The 16,268-nt window shown below is 41.6% G+C and overlaps 1 protein-coding gene across 3 annotated transcripts in view; it reads right to left on the bottom strand.

Annotated features, from left to right (window-relative positions):
- ARAP3 (ArfGAP with RhoGAP domain, ankyrin repeat and PH domain 3) overlaps nt 1-16,268 on the bottom strand; it is a 224,267-nt gene that overhangs the window by 19,587 nt on the left and 188,412 nt on the right. For all 3 annotated transcript variants that reach the window (XM_068277706.1, XM_068277705.1, XM_068277707.1), the window contains exons 27-29: nt 14,560-14,688; nt 12,573-12,706; nt 4,507-4,589 (exon numbers count right to left, since the gene is read on the bottom strand). In XM_068277706.1, the coding sequence (XP_068133807.1) occupies nt 4,507-4,589; nt 12,573-12,706; nt 14,560-14,688 (346 nt within the window). The remainder of the gene's footprint in view (nt 1-4,506; nt 4,590-12,572; nt 12,707-14,559; nt 14,689-16,268) is intronic.

Below are 16,268 nucleotides of genomic sequence, written 5' to 3'. Positions count from 1 at the left end.
GCAGCCTGTGTTAAAGAGAACCAGAGACGAAGCACCCTCATGTATTTTATTACATTTATCAGTGGGAACATGACAGTAAACACCTACCCTGCTTTTAGTTTCATTGTTATCTGCTTAATTAGTCTATTAGCAGCTGTGATAAGAATCCACCGACTATTCAGTCGAGGTTTGACCTGGAATCATTATAGCTGAGTCACTCTTCTGTGAAGTGTTTTCAAGCCCAAGCCTTCCCCTCTCCTGGCTTAGATTTCCTGCTTTGCATACTGAGAGCTGTTATGACTGGGAGGGGCTGCTGCTCCTGAGAGAGAAGCTCTGTGGCTGTAATATGATCCCTGTGTGCTCTGTGTGCATAGATACTGGTCACTGCAGTTTCATTCCTATGAGAGACACTTCCTACAGGCAGTACATCATACCAAAATGAAAGCACACAGATGAGCCTTTCTCATATAGCCTAGATAGCAGCCTAGTCTCATATAGCATAGACAGCACATCCAGAACAACTCATATAACCCGGAAGGAGAAGGGATATGAGCTGGCGGCCATATTTGATTTTTCCTGGAGCAATAATGGATAAAAAACACTAAAAAGGCACACCAGAGCGGCAAAATTATCAGGTAGAGCATTTATTCTTTACAAGCTATCAACTGATATGTTTATTTTGTGTGAAACATTCATCTCTGGTTCCCTTTAAGTTTGTTATTTGTGATATCCTTCTGTCAGTCTGTGTGCTGCATTGTTTTAATTGATTTTATGAATTAAGGGATAAGTCCTAAATAAAATTTGATATTGATTACTTTATCATGTTGTGGCGAATTTGATTGATATGATTGAATGCCTAGATGGATGCTTTCTCTTGTGTTGTGGCTAACTACAGGTCCATGGCTTTAACCCTAATGATTTAGGGCAGTGTTATCTCTATATTTTCATTTGTAGAGGAGGGATTAGGAGACAAGTCTGAGACAAGCTTTATGTTTAAAATAGTATAATATCGGTAATATAAAATAGGTGATATTATAAAAATGGCTACTGCTCGAACCAAACTCATAGCAGTATAAACAAAATGCACGTTCTCTCTAATATACATTGCATTTAGTACACACAATAAGGGGTTATGGGCCATATCCTGGTAACTTTTCTTCTGAGTTTTCTCCACGTAGATATTTTCATATCTCATCAATTCAATGTGCAAAAGAGGCTGGCACCACAAAAATAACATATTAGCTCTTTATTGGTTTGTCATTAAAATTACATACAAGTCAACAAGTCATCTTATCGATAAAATACTGTTAAAGCTCCCACCAAGCAAGAAATTACTCAAAATGAGTTTATTTATTTATTTCAAACTCAGCGTACATTTTGTACTGTACCCAACTAGGTCAAACATGCTTCATTGAAGCCATTTTATGTTGGGTTCATTTTCCCTCATCGTTTGATAATAGTTTTTTTCTCTCTTTTCTTATTTATTTTTTTTCTACTTTTTTTTTCTTGCTTTCTTTTTATTTGCTTACAAAGAGGAAAAAAAATCAAAAAGACGAGTACTGTACATCATCAAGCTTAGTCTCAACAAACCAGAATATAGATATTACAAAGAATTGTGTACTCCTAGTTCATTAATCCTACCATACCTTAATCGCTCCCCATTCATTCCCTTGCATCCCCTCCTCCTCCCTCTCCCAGTTGTCACCCCACCTCGTTCCAGCCTTACATCCCGTCCATAACTGCTCATACATACCCACTTTCCTTTGTCCTAACCAAGTAAAGACACCCCTTCTTTGTGGTCTTCTTATTTTCCCTCAAATTTTTCTTTTGCTTCTTCCCATATCGCTCTAGCTAACTAGAAATCATTATTTAAACCACTCTATGTTATTACCTCCTTTCCCTTCTCCATCTGCAGTAAATATGTTGACTTCTTTTATAGGGGGTTTATTTGGGGTTTTCCATTCTCTCACTATAATCACTTTTGCCACTAATAAGAGGATGTGGAGCAAAAGTACCATGACTTAGCTTTCTTCTATTTGGCTGGGTCCAAAAACCGCTACCGTGGCATCTATACCACCAACCAGGGTAATGTATTTTTGTATGAATAGCTCAATTTCTTTCCATAAAAATTGTATTGTTGGTCAGTGCCATAACATATGTAATAAATTCCCCACCTCTGCTCCACATGTCCAACACTGCTTGTTGTCTTTTAAATTCATCTGATGCAGTTTTTCAGGGGTGAGATACCATCTGGAGACTATCTTGAATTGTAGTAGCTGGATACTTGTGTTTCTTGGTACCCAGATGTTTGGTATAAGATTATCCCATACCTGGTCATCTAATTTCTCACCAAATTCATTTTCCCATTTTCTCTGTATAAGCTTTTAGTCTGTTCATTCCTTATTAACCCCAGATGGTCGTACAGCCAGGACAGCGAGTTCTCGGGAACAGCCTTGACTTTGAATTTTTCCTCTAATTTATTTAGTTTGTATCTTATTGGTCCGTCCTTTTTTCTCAATCCCGCAAGATAACTTTGTATTTGTAGTCCCCCAAAATTAGTCCTAGGGGCTTTCGCATTTATTAAATCAATTAGTCTTTTATCCTCATCCAGATTATTCCTTTGTAACCAGCCTCATTCTTTTGCAGGTGTGAATTCTGAGTTATTTAGAATTAACATTAACGGCGGCATACCTATACCCTGATTTTTTAATGTAGTTTACAATTGCTTTTAAAGTGGGAATAATGAATGGGTGATCTGAACTTCTCAGAGCATTTCGGATTCTTTTTTTTTATCCCAGGACAGTGCCCCATGCATGTCCACACTTTCATTTTCCATCGTAACCCATATCTTATAAAAGGATCCTTGCCTCCACTCTAACATTCTTCCTAACAAAATAGCTTGGTAATATCTTGAGAGGTCAGGCGCCGCCATTCCCCTCTGTTTTGTATCCCTAGTGATTTTTTATATCTTATTCTTGCTGTTTTATTTCTCCAAATATATTTTGAGAATATTTTATGTAGGGCGAGAAACCAATTTTGCGGTATTTCTACTGGGATATTTTGTATTTTGAAGAGCAGTCTTGATAGTAAATTTATTTTTATTACATGTATTCCCCCAAAGGTGTTAAAACACTGTACTGTTCAAAGGAATGGAGACGGCACACAGATGGCTCAGCAAATAACTGTATTGAGCATACAGAGGCACAGACACAACATGTTTAGGGCGTAGCCCTTCCTCAGGTGTTAAAACACTGTTGTTCCCACTGTTATAGCATACTAATGCAGGAATTTAATTTACTACCAAGATTACTCTCAAAAAGGCGCTGTGTGTTACTACATCTGTTTACCCCCAAATATTTAATATGATCGTTGTGCCATTGTATTTTATGCTTTCCAATCACTTTCTTTTTGGTATCACTGCTGCAGCCTAAGTTAAGAGCCATTGTTTTGGCTATATTTATTTTATAGTTTGAGCATTCACCAAAAATTTTGGCTAAATTTAGCGTTTTTTCTTTTGATGTTCCTGGGTTTGTTAGTGTCAAAATTACATTGTCCGCGTAAGCACATATTTTAAGCTCTTCCTTGCCCATTTTTAAACCTTTGATATCCTCTTCCTCCTGTATGGTCTGTATAAAGGTTTCTAGTACCAGATTGAATAGACTAGGGGAAAGAGGACAGCCCTGTCTAATCCTGTTTGTCAATCTAAACGAGTCTCAATGAAAACCATTCACATTTATACACGCGGTCTGGTTTATATACAATTGTTACAATTGTTTGATCCTACCGATAACATTTTCACCTAATCCAAATGTATCAAATGTTGCAAATAAAAATTCTGTAGATACCCTATCGAATGCTTTTTCTGCATCGAGAGCAAGCTGAGTTTATGACCTTTTTACTACGTACTGAAAAAAATACTTTTTAGATAAGATGAAAAATTACCTCCTTGGGGAAAACTCTGGAGAAGTTAAAAGGATATGGCCCTATATGTCCCAGGAAGTCAAACCAGTAAGGTCCAGATTTCCACTGCACAATGTAAGAGGCACAATGGAAGAAAGAACCAAGACTTCATGTGGAGGAGTTGCAAACTTTGCTTTACTGTATATCACAATAACAGCAAGCATGGGGTTTTGTTGTCAGGACCATTACCAAGTGTATTTGATGAAGGTCTTGACAACTTAAAATGTTGTGCTTGATGTAACTGTGATATAAAGTAAAGTTTGCAATCCAGGTGGCGTTCTGGTTCTTTCCTACTTTGTGGCTCTTAAATTTACTATACTTAAAAAAAATTAGGGTCCTCTTACACTATATCTATCTATCTGTCAGTTATAACTGGTTGTACAACTGATGAGCAAGGCTATGGTGGCACCGGTTGCATCCAAATCTCCTGCGCTGTTATTACAGCACTAGTGTTTACAATGCATTGCTAGAGAAAGTCAAAACGCATCAGTTTTCCAGCATATAATGTAAAAGAGGCCTTTTAACCAAACCACAAAAAAATACAAATAAATAAATAACACAACGTACGTAGTTGGAGGTTTCACTTTCTTTCTAATGCCCATGTAAACCTTGGCAGATTCAAGAGCCCACTCCCTCTCTGGCTTGGAACTCTGCATGAAAAAAAAATCAAATTTAGTACACAAGGGTAGATGAGGCAAGTCATTTATGAAACGCATGGTTGGATCAGGTAGAACTCCTCCAAATCCTTCCTCACTCCCACATACAACCTTCCCTTTATCTGTGGAAGTCTAGAAAATCTATCCTCTTAAGGGTTTTAAGGTGGCCACAAATCAGTAGATTTGGCAGCCAATTGACCATCTGTTCGATAATTATGATGAAATGATGAAAATTGGTGCCGCCAAGAGCATGCCCAATACACCTACATTTGGGGGGATACTGCTGGGGGTGGTGAGGCAACGTCACTAGGCCAATTCCACCAAAGATTTAATGCTGAAATCGACTGTTAATCAGCCTGCTGTCTATGGCGCCTGACAGATCTCTCTACAATCAGATTCGATCTGAGAGAGAGATCAGTCTCTTGGCCTCCAAAATCGTGTGATGTATAGTTACCGCTAGAGTCCAGCAGGATCTTGCCCTATAGGTCACTTTCATGCTTGTGCGTGACCCCTGAAATGGCACCAGCATCTTTGCCTTATAGCATAGTTTGGATGAAAAAAAGTAATCTTTGCATTAAGTCTTTATCATCAGTCTTATAATGGTTTAACTATGTTCTATTTCTGTTGAGTTTTTAACACTTCTGAATGCTTTTCTGAAATAAAGCTGAAAGAGACGGCAACATCCGATACAAAAGAGGCTGCAGCGCTGCCGGAAAATATTTTCTTAAAAGTGTACCTGTAGGGAAAAAAGTGCCCAAATTAGATACTTACTTCAGAGGCTTCCCCCGCCCCCTTAAGCTCACCGATCCAGCGCTCGGGCCCTCTGAACCCATCTAATAAGGGCTTGTCAAATAAGATCGTGTGACCGCGCTCTTGTCTGTGTACCAATGCAGCTACGCTGCACAGGTGCAAGACAGCTCACGCCTGCGCGGTAGCACGGAGCCGCTCGTACATAGTGGAATAAGCCATGCACAGATGGCTCCATGCTATTGCGGATGTCATGGATGGGAGCTCAGCCGCAAACTTTAAGAGGACCCCGAGCAGCGGTCTCAAGAAGGACATTGGAAGCCTCTACAGCAGGGGTGTCAAACTCAATCTCGTAAGGGGCCAAAATCTTAAACATAGTCACGGGCCAAATTTTTATTAAGATATAACACTTATTGAACAGTCACAAACTAAGTGGCGTTACTATTGGTAGAATCCGCCCATCATCAATAAATGTATGGCTACCTTAAAGTGGTATTGTCACCATAAAAATCAAATTTCAACAGCAAATGGTCTGAGTGTATTAAGTGATAAAGATACTAATCCTGCATTCAAAACTTTAAAAACTTTTTCTGCTGTTATGATTTGGAGGTATCACATACTTAAGGAGCACTGGCTCTTTAGTAGTCGGTGCCAAAGAATTGCATCCTGGGGGTTCTTTTTATCTGTAATATATTCCTCCTCTTCCCTTTATTTCCCTGTCTGCTGCTTATCTGAAACCTGATCCCCTACTTACTTGTGTTTACAAGCAAGGCTGAGGTGACTCAGCGATTGGAGGAGACAAGAAAAAAAGTAAAGGGCAGAAATGACATCACGAGTTAGCCTTAACTGTGGGCAAAAGACATGGCCCCCACCAGGAACAGAATTATCTTAATTTACTGAATAACATTCACTGAGATCAAAACGTGGACAGTACAATACATGTGTTATGTAAGTAGATCAAGTATTTATCTACCTATATATGTGTTTTTTTTCCCTGGCATAGTATGGCTGACCCTACTGCTTTAAGAGATGTCTACCAGATAGGCCATCAGATAGAACCTATGTTCTTAACGTGTGATACGTGTACTCCAGGGGGTACTTCTGATGGTTCCAGGGGGTACTCGGGCTTGATATACTTAACCAAGAATACCGAATTTAGAGTTTTAGAAAATTATAAATCTTATTTAAAAACAATACCAAATTAGTGGTATTTCGGCCTGCCCACTCAACCGAAACGGCTCTCACCAAAGTGGTCAATGACCTTGCCTTAGCTAAAGCTGAAGGTAAATACTCCATCCTACTCCTCCTTGACCTTTCAGCAGCTTTTGATACAGTAGATCATCCCCTACTGCTACAGTCTCTCCAATCCATGGGCATTCACGATCTCGCCCTGACCTGGCTTTCATCCTACCTCTCCAACCGCTCCTTCACGACCGCCTTCAATGAGTCCTCGTCCACCCCCAACCACCTCTCAGTGGGAGTCCCCCAAGGCTCGGTCCTTGGCCCCCTACTGTTCTCCCTATACACATCCTCCATTGGCAAGGTTATCTCCTCCATGGGTTTTAACTATCATCTGTATGCAGATGACACCCAAATCTACCTCCACACCCCTGACATATTCACCACTACCATGGACAAGGTCTCCTCCTGCCTATTTGCCATCTCCTCCTGGATGTCCGCTAGGTTCCTGAAACTAAATCTAGACAAAACAGAATTTATGATCTTCTCACCCCGGTCATCCCTGGACCTCCCAGATGTGCAGGTCACTGTTAACCGCACTACCATTCGCCTACCTCTCAAGCCCGCTGTCTGGGCGTCACCCTGGACTCCGCACTCTCCTTCACTCCCCACATCCAAAACCTCACAAAGTCCTGCAACTTTTACCTTCGTAACATCTGTAAGATTCGCCCTTTCATGACCTCTGCCACCACCAAACTCCTCATCCATGCCCTCATAATTTCCCGCCTCGACTACTGCAATGCCCTTCTGTCTGGTCTCCCTATGACCCAAATAGCCCCACTGCAGTCCATCATGAATGCGGCAGCCAGAATGATCCACTCCTCCCATCGCTCCACCAGGGCGGCTCCCCTCTGTAAATCCCTCCACTGGCTTCCTATCCAGTCCAGAATCAGATTCAAGATATTGTGTCTGACCTACAAATCCGTCCACAAAACCTGTCCAACCTACATTTCTGATCTTACTCAGAGATACACACCAAGCCGCTCACTCCGCTCCTCCAATGAACTTCGCCTGACCGTCCCCCACATCACCCAGTCCCATGCACACATCCAAGACTTCTCAAGAGCCGCTCCAACACTATGGAACTCCCTACCACCCATTAGGGCAGCCCCCTCCTTCAACACCTTCAAGAAGGCCCTCAAAACTCACCTTTGCACTCTGGCCTACCACCCCTCAAAATTGCTCTAAACCCACAGCTGAACTCTGGTCCCCTACCTCTCGTGTCCCTACCTCTCCCTGTAGATTGTAAGCCTTTGGGCAGGGTCCTCCTCCTTTTGTGTCCTACCTGATCATGCACCTCCATTACTGTGCACCGATGCTATGCATTTGAGTGAACCTAACTTGCCTAATCTCCATGCTTCCCTCCAGTGACTGACTAAGCATTACCTTGTACTCATACTGTGCTGCATGATCTGGTTTTCTTGTATTCCTGTATTGTCATATTGCTGTTTGTCACCCCTAAATATTGTCTGTAACCTAAATTAATGTCCTGCGCTGCGTAATATGTTGGTGCTTTATAAATACAATAAATAATAATAATAATATTTAGTGTTTTAGCTAATTAAAAACAATAGTAAATGGTTGGAAATTGTCTAGAACCAATTATCAAGTGCTACGATTAAATATATATTTGTCAAGGAGTACATGTGATAATGTTTACTATACTAGGGGATACTTGGTGAGTACAGGGTTGTACAAAGGGGTACATACCAATAAAATGTTGAAAAACACTGTTCTAGAGCAGTGTTTCCCAACCCTGTCCTCAAGGCCCACCAACATTACATATTTTGTGGAAATCCACAGAGGTTGGTAATCAGCCATGGTGAGACACTAATTACGTCACCTGTGTATGTTTGTGGGTTTCTGCAAAACATGTACTGTTGGTGGGCCTTGAGGACAGTGTTGGGGAACTCTGCTCTACAGGATCCAGAGGCTTCCCTCTACTAGGGTAAGTATCTGACTTTTTTTGCTTAAGTCACAGTCACAGGTTTGCTTCAAAGGATACCCGAGGTGACATGTGACATGATGAGATAGACGTGTATGTACAGTGCCAAGCACACAAATAACTAGGCTGTGTTCCTTTTTTTATTTCTCTGCCTGAAAGAGTTGAATATCAGGTATGTAAGCGGCAGTTCCTGTCTGGGTCAGGACTGAGTCAGACTACAGTGTGACCCTCACTGATAAGAAATTACAACTATAAAACACTTTCGTAGCAGAAAATTGCTTCTTAGAGCAGGAAAAAGATAAAAGGGGTCAATAGTTCATAGATTTTAGCTCTGGCATACTTCAATGACTGTGTCACTGAGCAAAAACAATAAAACAGTAAAAACTTAAAAAGTAGATTTCAATATAAAATAAAACTGTGGAATATCTTAAAATGTCACTTTTAGGAGAAGGAGGATAGATACAATTGTTTATTTCATTAGTTTATTTTCACCTCGGGTGTCCTTTAATTCTCCGGCTTGTTTTTTTCATGTTGAGTATGATTGAAAAATCAATACACACATTAAAGTGTATTTTTTTCTGAAGTAAGTTAACACAAGAATCCTATTAAGGGATATGCAAGTCTACCTTTAGCAGTTTACTGATACATGCAGCAAAGGAGTGTTAGTATGGTTCAGCAGAGATGATCAATGAGATGCAAATATTTCTGAGTTCATGCGGGTGTCTGTACAATTATGCACATCTGTATGCAAGTTTATGCAGCTGGAAAATGGACCAATCAAGTCACACTCAGGTTTAAATTGATAGTCCATTTTCAAGCTGCATACATTTACATAATCCTGCATGAATTCAGGTGCATAAATATAACTGCTATCACACAGGTGCCAATTTCTAAAAGTACACCTAAAGCGAGAGGGATATGGAGGACAGGGGTGCCACCTCATCCCTTTAAATACCGGCACATCTAAGTTATACAGGTTCTGGGGCTACTCACACATAATCAGTGCCTATACTGCATCTAACTAGCCACAAGGCATGTATAATTCATATGTGCTGGTATTTAAAGGGATGAGGTGGCAATCCTGATAGAAGCTGCCATATTGATTTCCTTTTAGTGCTGATTTCCACTAGGAGCCACAGCTTTTTCTGTTTTGGCCGTCGCTCTGAATCACTCAGCTGTGCCATGCATGGCTATAGGCTATAGCAATCTGCAGCATGCCGTCCAGTTTTACACCTCAGTGCGATCTGGATGTAAGGGCATGTTAGGATAGGCGGCGTTTCCCTCCCTCGTCTGCAAGAAGATGCTGAAGATCCATGCCAAATTCAGCATTAGTGTAAATAGGCCCTTAAAGGGAAGGTCCAAGCAAAATAAAAAAAAATGAGTTTCACTTACCTGGGGTTTCTACCAGCCCCATGCAGCCATCCTGTGCCCTCGTAGTCACTCACTGCTGCTCCAGTCCCTCGCTGGCAGCTTGCCGACATGGGAGGGCGGCGGGTCGCATTGCGTACATTTTTACGCATTCCCGTTAGTGCAGGAACATTAACACATACATTTTTACGACTTAGTGGTTCAATGCGTACAAATTTATGCATTGAACCACTAACGCGTAAAAATGTATGTGTTAATGTTGCTACACTAGCGGGAATGCGTAAAAATGTACGCAATGCGACCCGCCGACCTCCCAGGTCGGTATGCTGCCAGCGGGGGACTGGAGCAGCAGTGAGTGACTACGAGGGCACAGGATGGCTGCATGGGGCTGGTAGAAGCCCCAGGTAAGTGAAACTCATTTTTTTATTTTGCTTGGACCTTCCCTTTAAACAATACCAGTTGCCCCTCAGCCCTGCTGATCTCTTTCGCTGCAGTAGTGACTAAATCACACACCTGAAACAAGCATGCAGCTAATCCAGTCAGATCTCAGTCAGAGCACCTGATCTGTGTGCTTGTTCAGGGTCTATGGCTAAGAGAATTGGAGATGGAGACTCACCAGGACAGTCAGGCAATCTGCATTGTTTAAAAGGAAATAAATAGCTCAGCCTCTACGTATATCCCTCTCACGTCAGGTGTGCTTTAACTTCAGTTTTAGACAATTTTATTAAGTCCATGCCTGGTTTACAGGATCACTTGTGTTCTTCACTGACCAACAGCCCAGGAGTTCCTTAGTAAATGAGTCCTAGGTGGAAGAACATATATAAGTACACCAATACTCTGGTAAAGTGGTAAAGTACTTGGATTGGCAATTTTACTGATCCATTTGTCAGATCAGTTTGTTGTTTACAGCAACATCTGTATTAAATAATGTATATGTTTGTGTTATATAGGAACCAACCAACACTCCGGAACAGTTGTCTGTGGATAGCACCAGTGGCATTGCACCAGATTCTTTATCAAGCACAGCAAATTAAAACATAAAGCAGAAGCTGCATAAAGGCTGCCTTTTTAAAGCGCTAGTGATTTTTAAAATGTAATCTGTAATCTAATGCAATGCTATGGGGGATTGTTATAAAATCACACCCCTAAAGTGGCATTACACCCATAGCATTATATTAGCAAGAGCCTTTCCAATCACAAGTGCTTAGAAATGGCTTACTAACGTACTGCTAGTGGGTTCCAGGCCTAAGGGCTGTTCTACACTACATGCGATTTTGCTGCCTTTTCCTATCACAGGCAAACAGCAAAACGCAGGGACATCAACCAAAAAATGAAAATCACAGGAACTAGATTTAATGCAATTTTGACTATCCACAAAAGTTCTGCAGCATTTTCTTATTGTGATCTAGCAATCGCTGCAAAATCACACTGTAAAAATGCATTGAAATCAGATTGGGTTTGCGAGTATTTGCCGTTTTGCAGTGTAAAAGAGCCCTAAGGGTCTTTTTCCACTGACCGTATTTTGGTCCGAAAACCGGATCGCACGCCATACACCTGTGCTTTGCCAATTGCAAGGGTACCACCATTATTATTGCAATCATATTGCCTCTTTTCCACCAACCCAATTTGATTTTTTCCAAAACACAAATGTAGCACAATGCTGGGTGTTCCCTGTATTTGCCTAAAAGTCACTGAGAGCACAAGACAATTTGCATACCAAATATTTTGAGATGCGATACTGCAATTTCCCTTCTTAATATTTTTTTTGGGTGTAAAATCGTTGGAAAGAGGCATGCAACCAAAGCGCACAACCAAACGACTACATGAAAGTCGCACCAAAATCTATAGGAAACTGCTCGGTGTACATTACAAAAATTGTGTCGCTGTGTGTTTGAGATCTTGTTTTTCAGTGGAAAAAGGTGGCCACTTACGATACAGTTTGCGGAGCGATTGTTTAAGAGCGATCGGAAATGATCATTTGGAACCATTAACCTACAAAAATCTCCTAACCAATCTGATCAGATTCATGAAAAGGATCCAATTTTCGGATCAATCTCGTCAATCTGATTGGATTGATTAGGAGGTTTTAATCCGTTAGTGGTTCCCAAATGATCATTTCCGATCATTCATAAACGATCATTCAGCAAATTGTATCGTTAGTGGCCACTAACACTCTAATTTCTAACGAAAAATTATTCAAGTGATCAGATAATTCTGAGTGGAAATAAAATCGTTCACTACAACATCAACAAAGCAATCTTTGCTTCCTACCTATCACAAACAACAACAAAATCCAATTTTTTGTTTGACGAGAATCCAATCGGACTATTTGTATAATTGTTCATAATCAATTGTGCCCATGAGCAGAGATTATTTACAACCAATTCGATCAGAATTTCTGATCGCTTAAATGATTTTGCGCTAGAAATTGGACTATTAGTGGCCACCTTTAAGAGATGGACGAGAGAAAAAGGCCGGCACTATAAGACTATGTTCGATTCCCAACCAAGACACTATCTGCATGGAGTGTGTACTGTTTTTGCATAGGTTTCCTAGACTACGGCTATATTATGAACATTACATTAGGAGCAGTTTTGTGAAACAGTGACATGACTACTACACATCGTAATTTAAATAGAAATAAAAAGAGGAATAAAGGTTGGTTTTAGATGTCATACCTTTTTCTCTTTTAGCAGCAGAAGTTTTCGATCTTTAATAACGAAATATCGTTCCTGAAATTTACTGGCCAGCAGTTTTGGCGTCTCTTCCCTACATTTCAATAAACCACATTTTGGGGTCTCTCTTTTGGCACCTAATGGGCACAAGCATATTACAGTGGCATTAAAGCGTGTACATTATTGAACAAAACAATTAATACACTTTCAAAAATAGTTTTAAGTTAAAATAAATAAATAAATAAATAAAGCAAACAAGCGATCAGATCATTACATAAGCTATAACAGTATTAATTAAAGTGAAAGGAGGAAATGTCCAAAGTTTGAAACCTTAATTTTGAACATATCCAATAAAATTACCAGAAATCACAGAAAGTTTACACGTTTTGGACCGGTGTGGTCCTTAGCCAAAGCCAGGGCCGTTTTTGACCCATTTGGCACCCCAGGCAAAGAATCCTGAGTCACCCCCACTTCTTCAAACCACCACCACACAGACATACTTCATTACTGTTAATATAGGGTAACCACTTATTTAAAGAGAACCTGCAACATTGTACACAGCAGCATTTATACCTACCTGGGGCTTGCTCAAGCCCCATGTACTCTGTGGGCTCCCTTGCCGTCCTCCCAGGTGGCTCTGGTGGTCTGCAGGCCGACTGGGAACACGCGCATGGCCAGGGCACGCATGCGCAGTGGGGCCTGATTGACGTGACTGGAGCCTATTACCGGGGGAGATTGTTGACCAACGGATCTGCCCCTGGAGGACTGAGAGGGAGCCCTCCAGGTAAGTATAAATGCTGCTGTGTACAATGTCTCAGGTACACTTTAACTGTAATTTCTATAGGATAAAATGACAGAACAATAGAAGTAGATTGCCCAGGTGTTGAGGTGATTAAATTGTGAGCTCCTCTAAAGACAGTCAATCAGTCAAAAGTAGTAGGACAGGCAACGTTTTATTGTAATAAACACTTTTAAAAAAGCTTATTACAATACAGCGGTGCCTATCCTACTGCGTTTGATAACTTTAGCTCTGGTGGCATGGCGACTAACGATTTGGGCAAGCTCGATCTTTGATACATGGGTGCTTCTTCTGTCTTTTTCAAACTAAGGACAGTCAGTGACATGACTATGTACTCTATAAAGTGCTGCAGAAGATGTCAATGCTAAATAAATACATAATCCTATATAATAATCCTCATGTGTCCCTGCGTCATCCTCCTGTCCCTGTGTCCATGTGTTTGGGCTACTACACATGTGTAGTCGTTGGGACAAAAGGCGGAGGGGGCCAGTTGGTGAACGTGGCGGGCAGCGTGAGCATGGCGGGCAGCGTGGCCAGGCGCGTGCGCCATGGAACACAGCCGTGTACCCTGGTGTCACAGCCCTAGCGCGGCAGCGCCCGTTATCTAACGGGCGGGCTAAATAACTAGCAATAATAATAATAATATGATAGGATTTTAGACTATGATAGGGATGAGATTGTGAGCTCCTCTGAGGACAGTCAGAGACGGTAAGACATGATTATGTACTATGTCATGTGCAGCAGTTGGTTTATTTTGACTATTCAGTTTCAGTTCAGGTTTGCTTTAAAGGACACCGGAAGTGAGAGAGATATGGAGGCCACCATATTTACTGTATTTCCTATGACACAATACCAATTGCCTGGCAGTCCTGCTGATCTCTTTGGATAAAGTAAGGTCTTGATCACACACCTGAAACAAGCATGTGGCTAATCTAGTCAGACTTAAGTCAGAAACATCTGCTCTGCATGCTTGTTCAGGTTCTAAAAGTATTTGAGGCGGAGGATCAGCAGGACAGCCAGGCAACAGGTATTGTTTAAGAGGAAATAAATATGACGGCCTCCATATCCCTCTTACTTCTGGTAGCCATTAAGAATGAATGCATGCAAGAGTACTTAGTGGTAAAGGCAGCAATGAATAGTGTATTAATTCTATGTATTGTACTTTCAAGTAATAGATAGATAACAGTTTACCTGTGAAAAGACAGCTGCCTTCACCAAAGGAAATCTTCTTCACCAGCAGATAGGCTGAACTTGGCTCTGCCAGCTTACACCACTGCAGAGCTTGCTCCAAGACTCTCTCCTTGGGATGCAATGGCCTCTCTAGGCAAAAGAAGAGTTGAATAAGTATGAAACAGTATTAAAGGGTTACTAAAGCGAAAATAAAAAAAAAATCAGTTTAACTCAGTTTGACTTCTGGCAGGCCCCTGGAGACATCCATTGCCCACGCAGTCCCTCTAAGTCCCTTCATCGAGCAGCGACGACCCCCTCAAAGCTGGCCAGTCTCAGCCAGTCGGAGGCCACTGCACATGCGCGGCGCCGAGTGCACCCTGATTGCACTACCTTTGTCAGGAGCACCCTGTGCATGCTCAGTAGTGATTTTCATGTACTGCACACATGCAGAATGCTCCTGGCAGCAGGAGTGCGGTGAGGAGGCGCATGACCGGGCGGAGGGTCTCGGAACTATGGAGCGGGCACAGGATAACTTCAGGGGGCTGCAAGAAGCCCCAGGTAAGTTAAACTGATTTTTTATTTAGGCTTTAGATTTCCTTCAATCACAACTTAGTTTGAGGAATCCCATGTCCTTATCTGCCTTTGTCTGTCAGCATTGGGTATTACTAAAGGTGCCCCCATACACTGGCAGATGGCCACCTGAAGAGCCCAAAAGATAGATCCGCCTCGATCAAAGAGGGATATATTACTGCCATACTCTGCAAACTAGAGTTAAGTTTGAAATCTATAAAAAAAAAATCAATGGAACTGCAGGGCTGGCTGAAGCCCCCCCCCCCCCCTGCAATTAACAGTGTTCCCTCAGGGCCCCTCCCAATAGAGCACACTCCGGCTGTTGGGCTCCCTCTTGTGTCCTTCGTCCATCTCCAAACTTTGGCAACTGTTCTCTGTGCACTGACACAACATGCCACTGGGACACAGAGAACAGGTGCCAGTGTTCGGGGATGAATATGAAAGGACATAGACAGAGGAAGTGTGGTGGCTGGAAAGCTGAACTGCTGTGGGTACTTTTCAAGGGCCCTGGGAAAGCACTTAATTGGGGGGAGACCAGATAGGCCTGTCAGTATTGGCCAGTTTTTCCCCTATGGAAATTCATAATCTACCGCTGTGCCCCTGCCCCGCCCCCTTTAAAGATAGATCTTTCAACTGGACCAACTGATGATTTTAATCAGCTTTGGCAGGAAATCAATCAAGATCACGACCAGGCGGTTAAGTTGGGACATCTCTGGCAAAATTTGATCACAGTGAGTGAATTTGACAGGGAAAATCAATTAAGGCATCTTAAGACAGACACTATTCTTGCATCCACGCAAACACTAACTTCAAATAACCACCATACTCCAATCTTCTAGTGTCAACTGTGACATTATGACATTTGCCTCACTTTTTGGATTTAAAAAAATTGTATGCTTGAAGAAAGTCAAACATTTTGGAATAAGCATCCTATCCACCTATGAGAGTGAGACGTGGTGGTGGTAATATCATTGCATTTTGAAATGATCACATTATCCCACCTCTGAGACATGGTGGAGGTAGTATCATGGTTTTGGGTCCCTTTGACAGTCTAGACCAGGACTACTTGCGATTATAGCTGAAGTTATGATATCTGCATTGCTCTTGCAAACTTTGCAAGAAAATGTCAAGTTAATTAACCATGATCTGAAGCTCAAGAG

The sequence above is a fragment of the Hyperolius riggenbachi genome, chromosome 3 (genome assembly GCF_040937935.1).
Source record: "Hyperolius riggenbachi isolate aHypRig1 chromosome 3, aHypRig1.pri, whole genome shotgun sequence".
NCBI classification, from domain to species: Eukaryota; Metazoa; Chordata; class Amphibia; order Anura; family Hyperoliidae; genus Hyperolius; species Hyperolius riggenbachi.
This window is presented reverse-complemented; position numbering and strand designations above follow the sequence as displayed.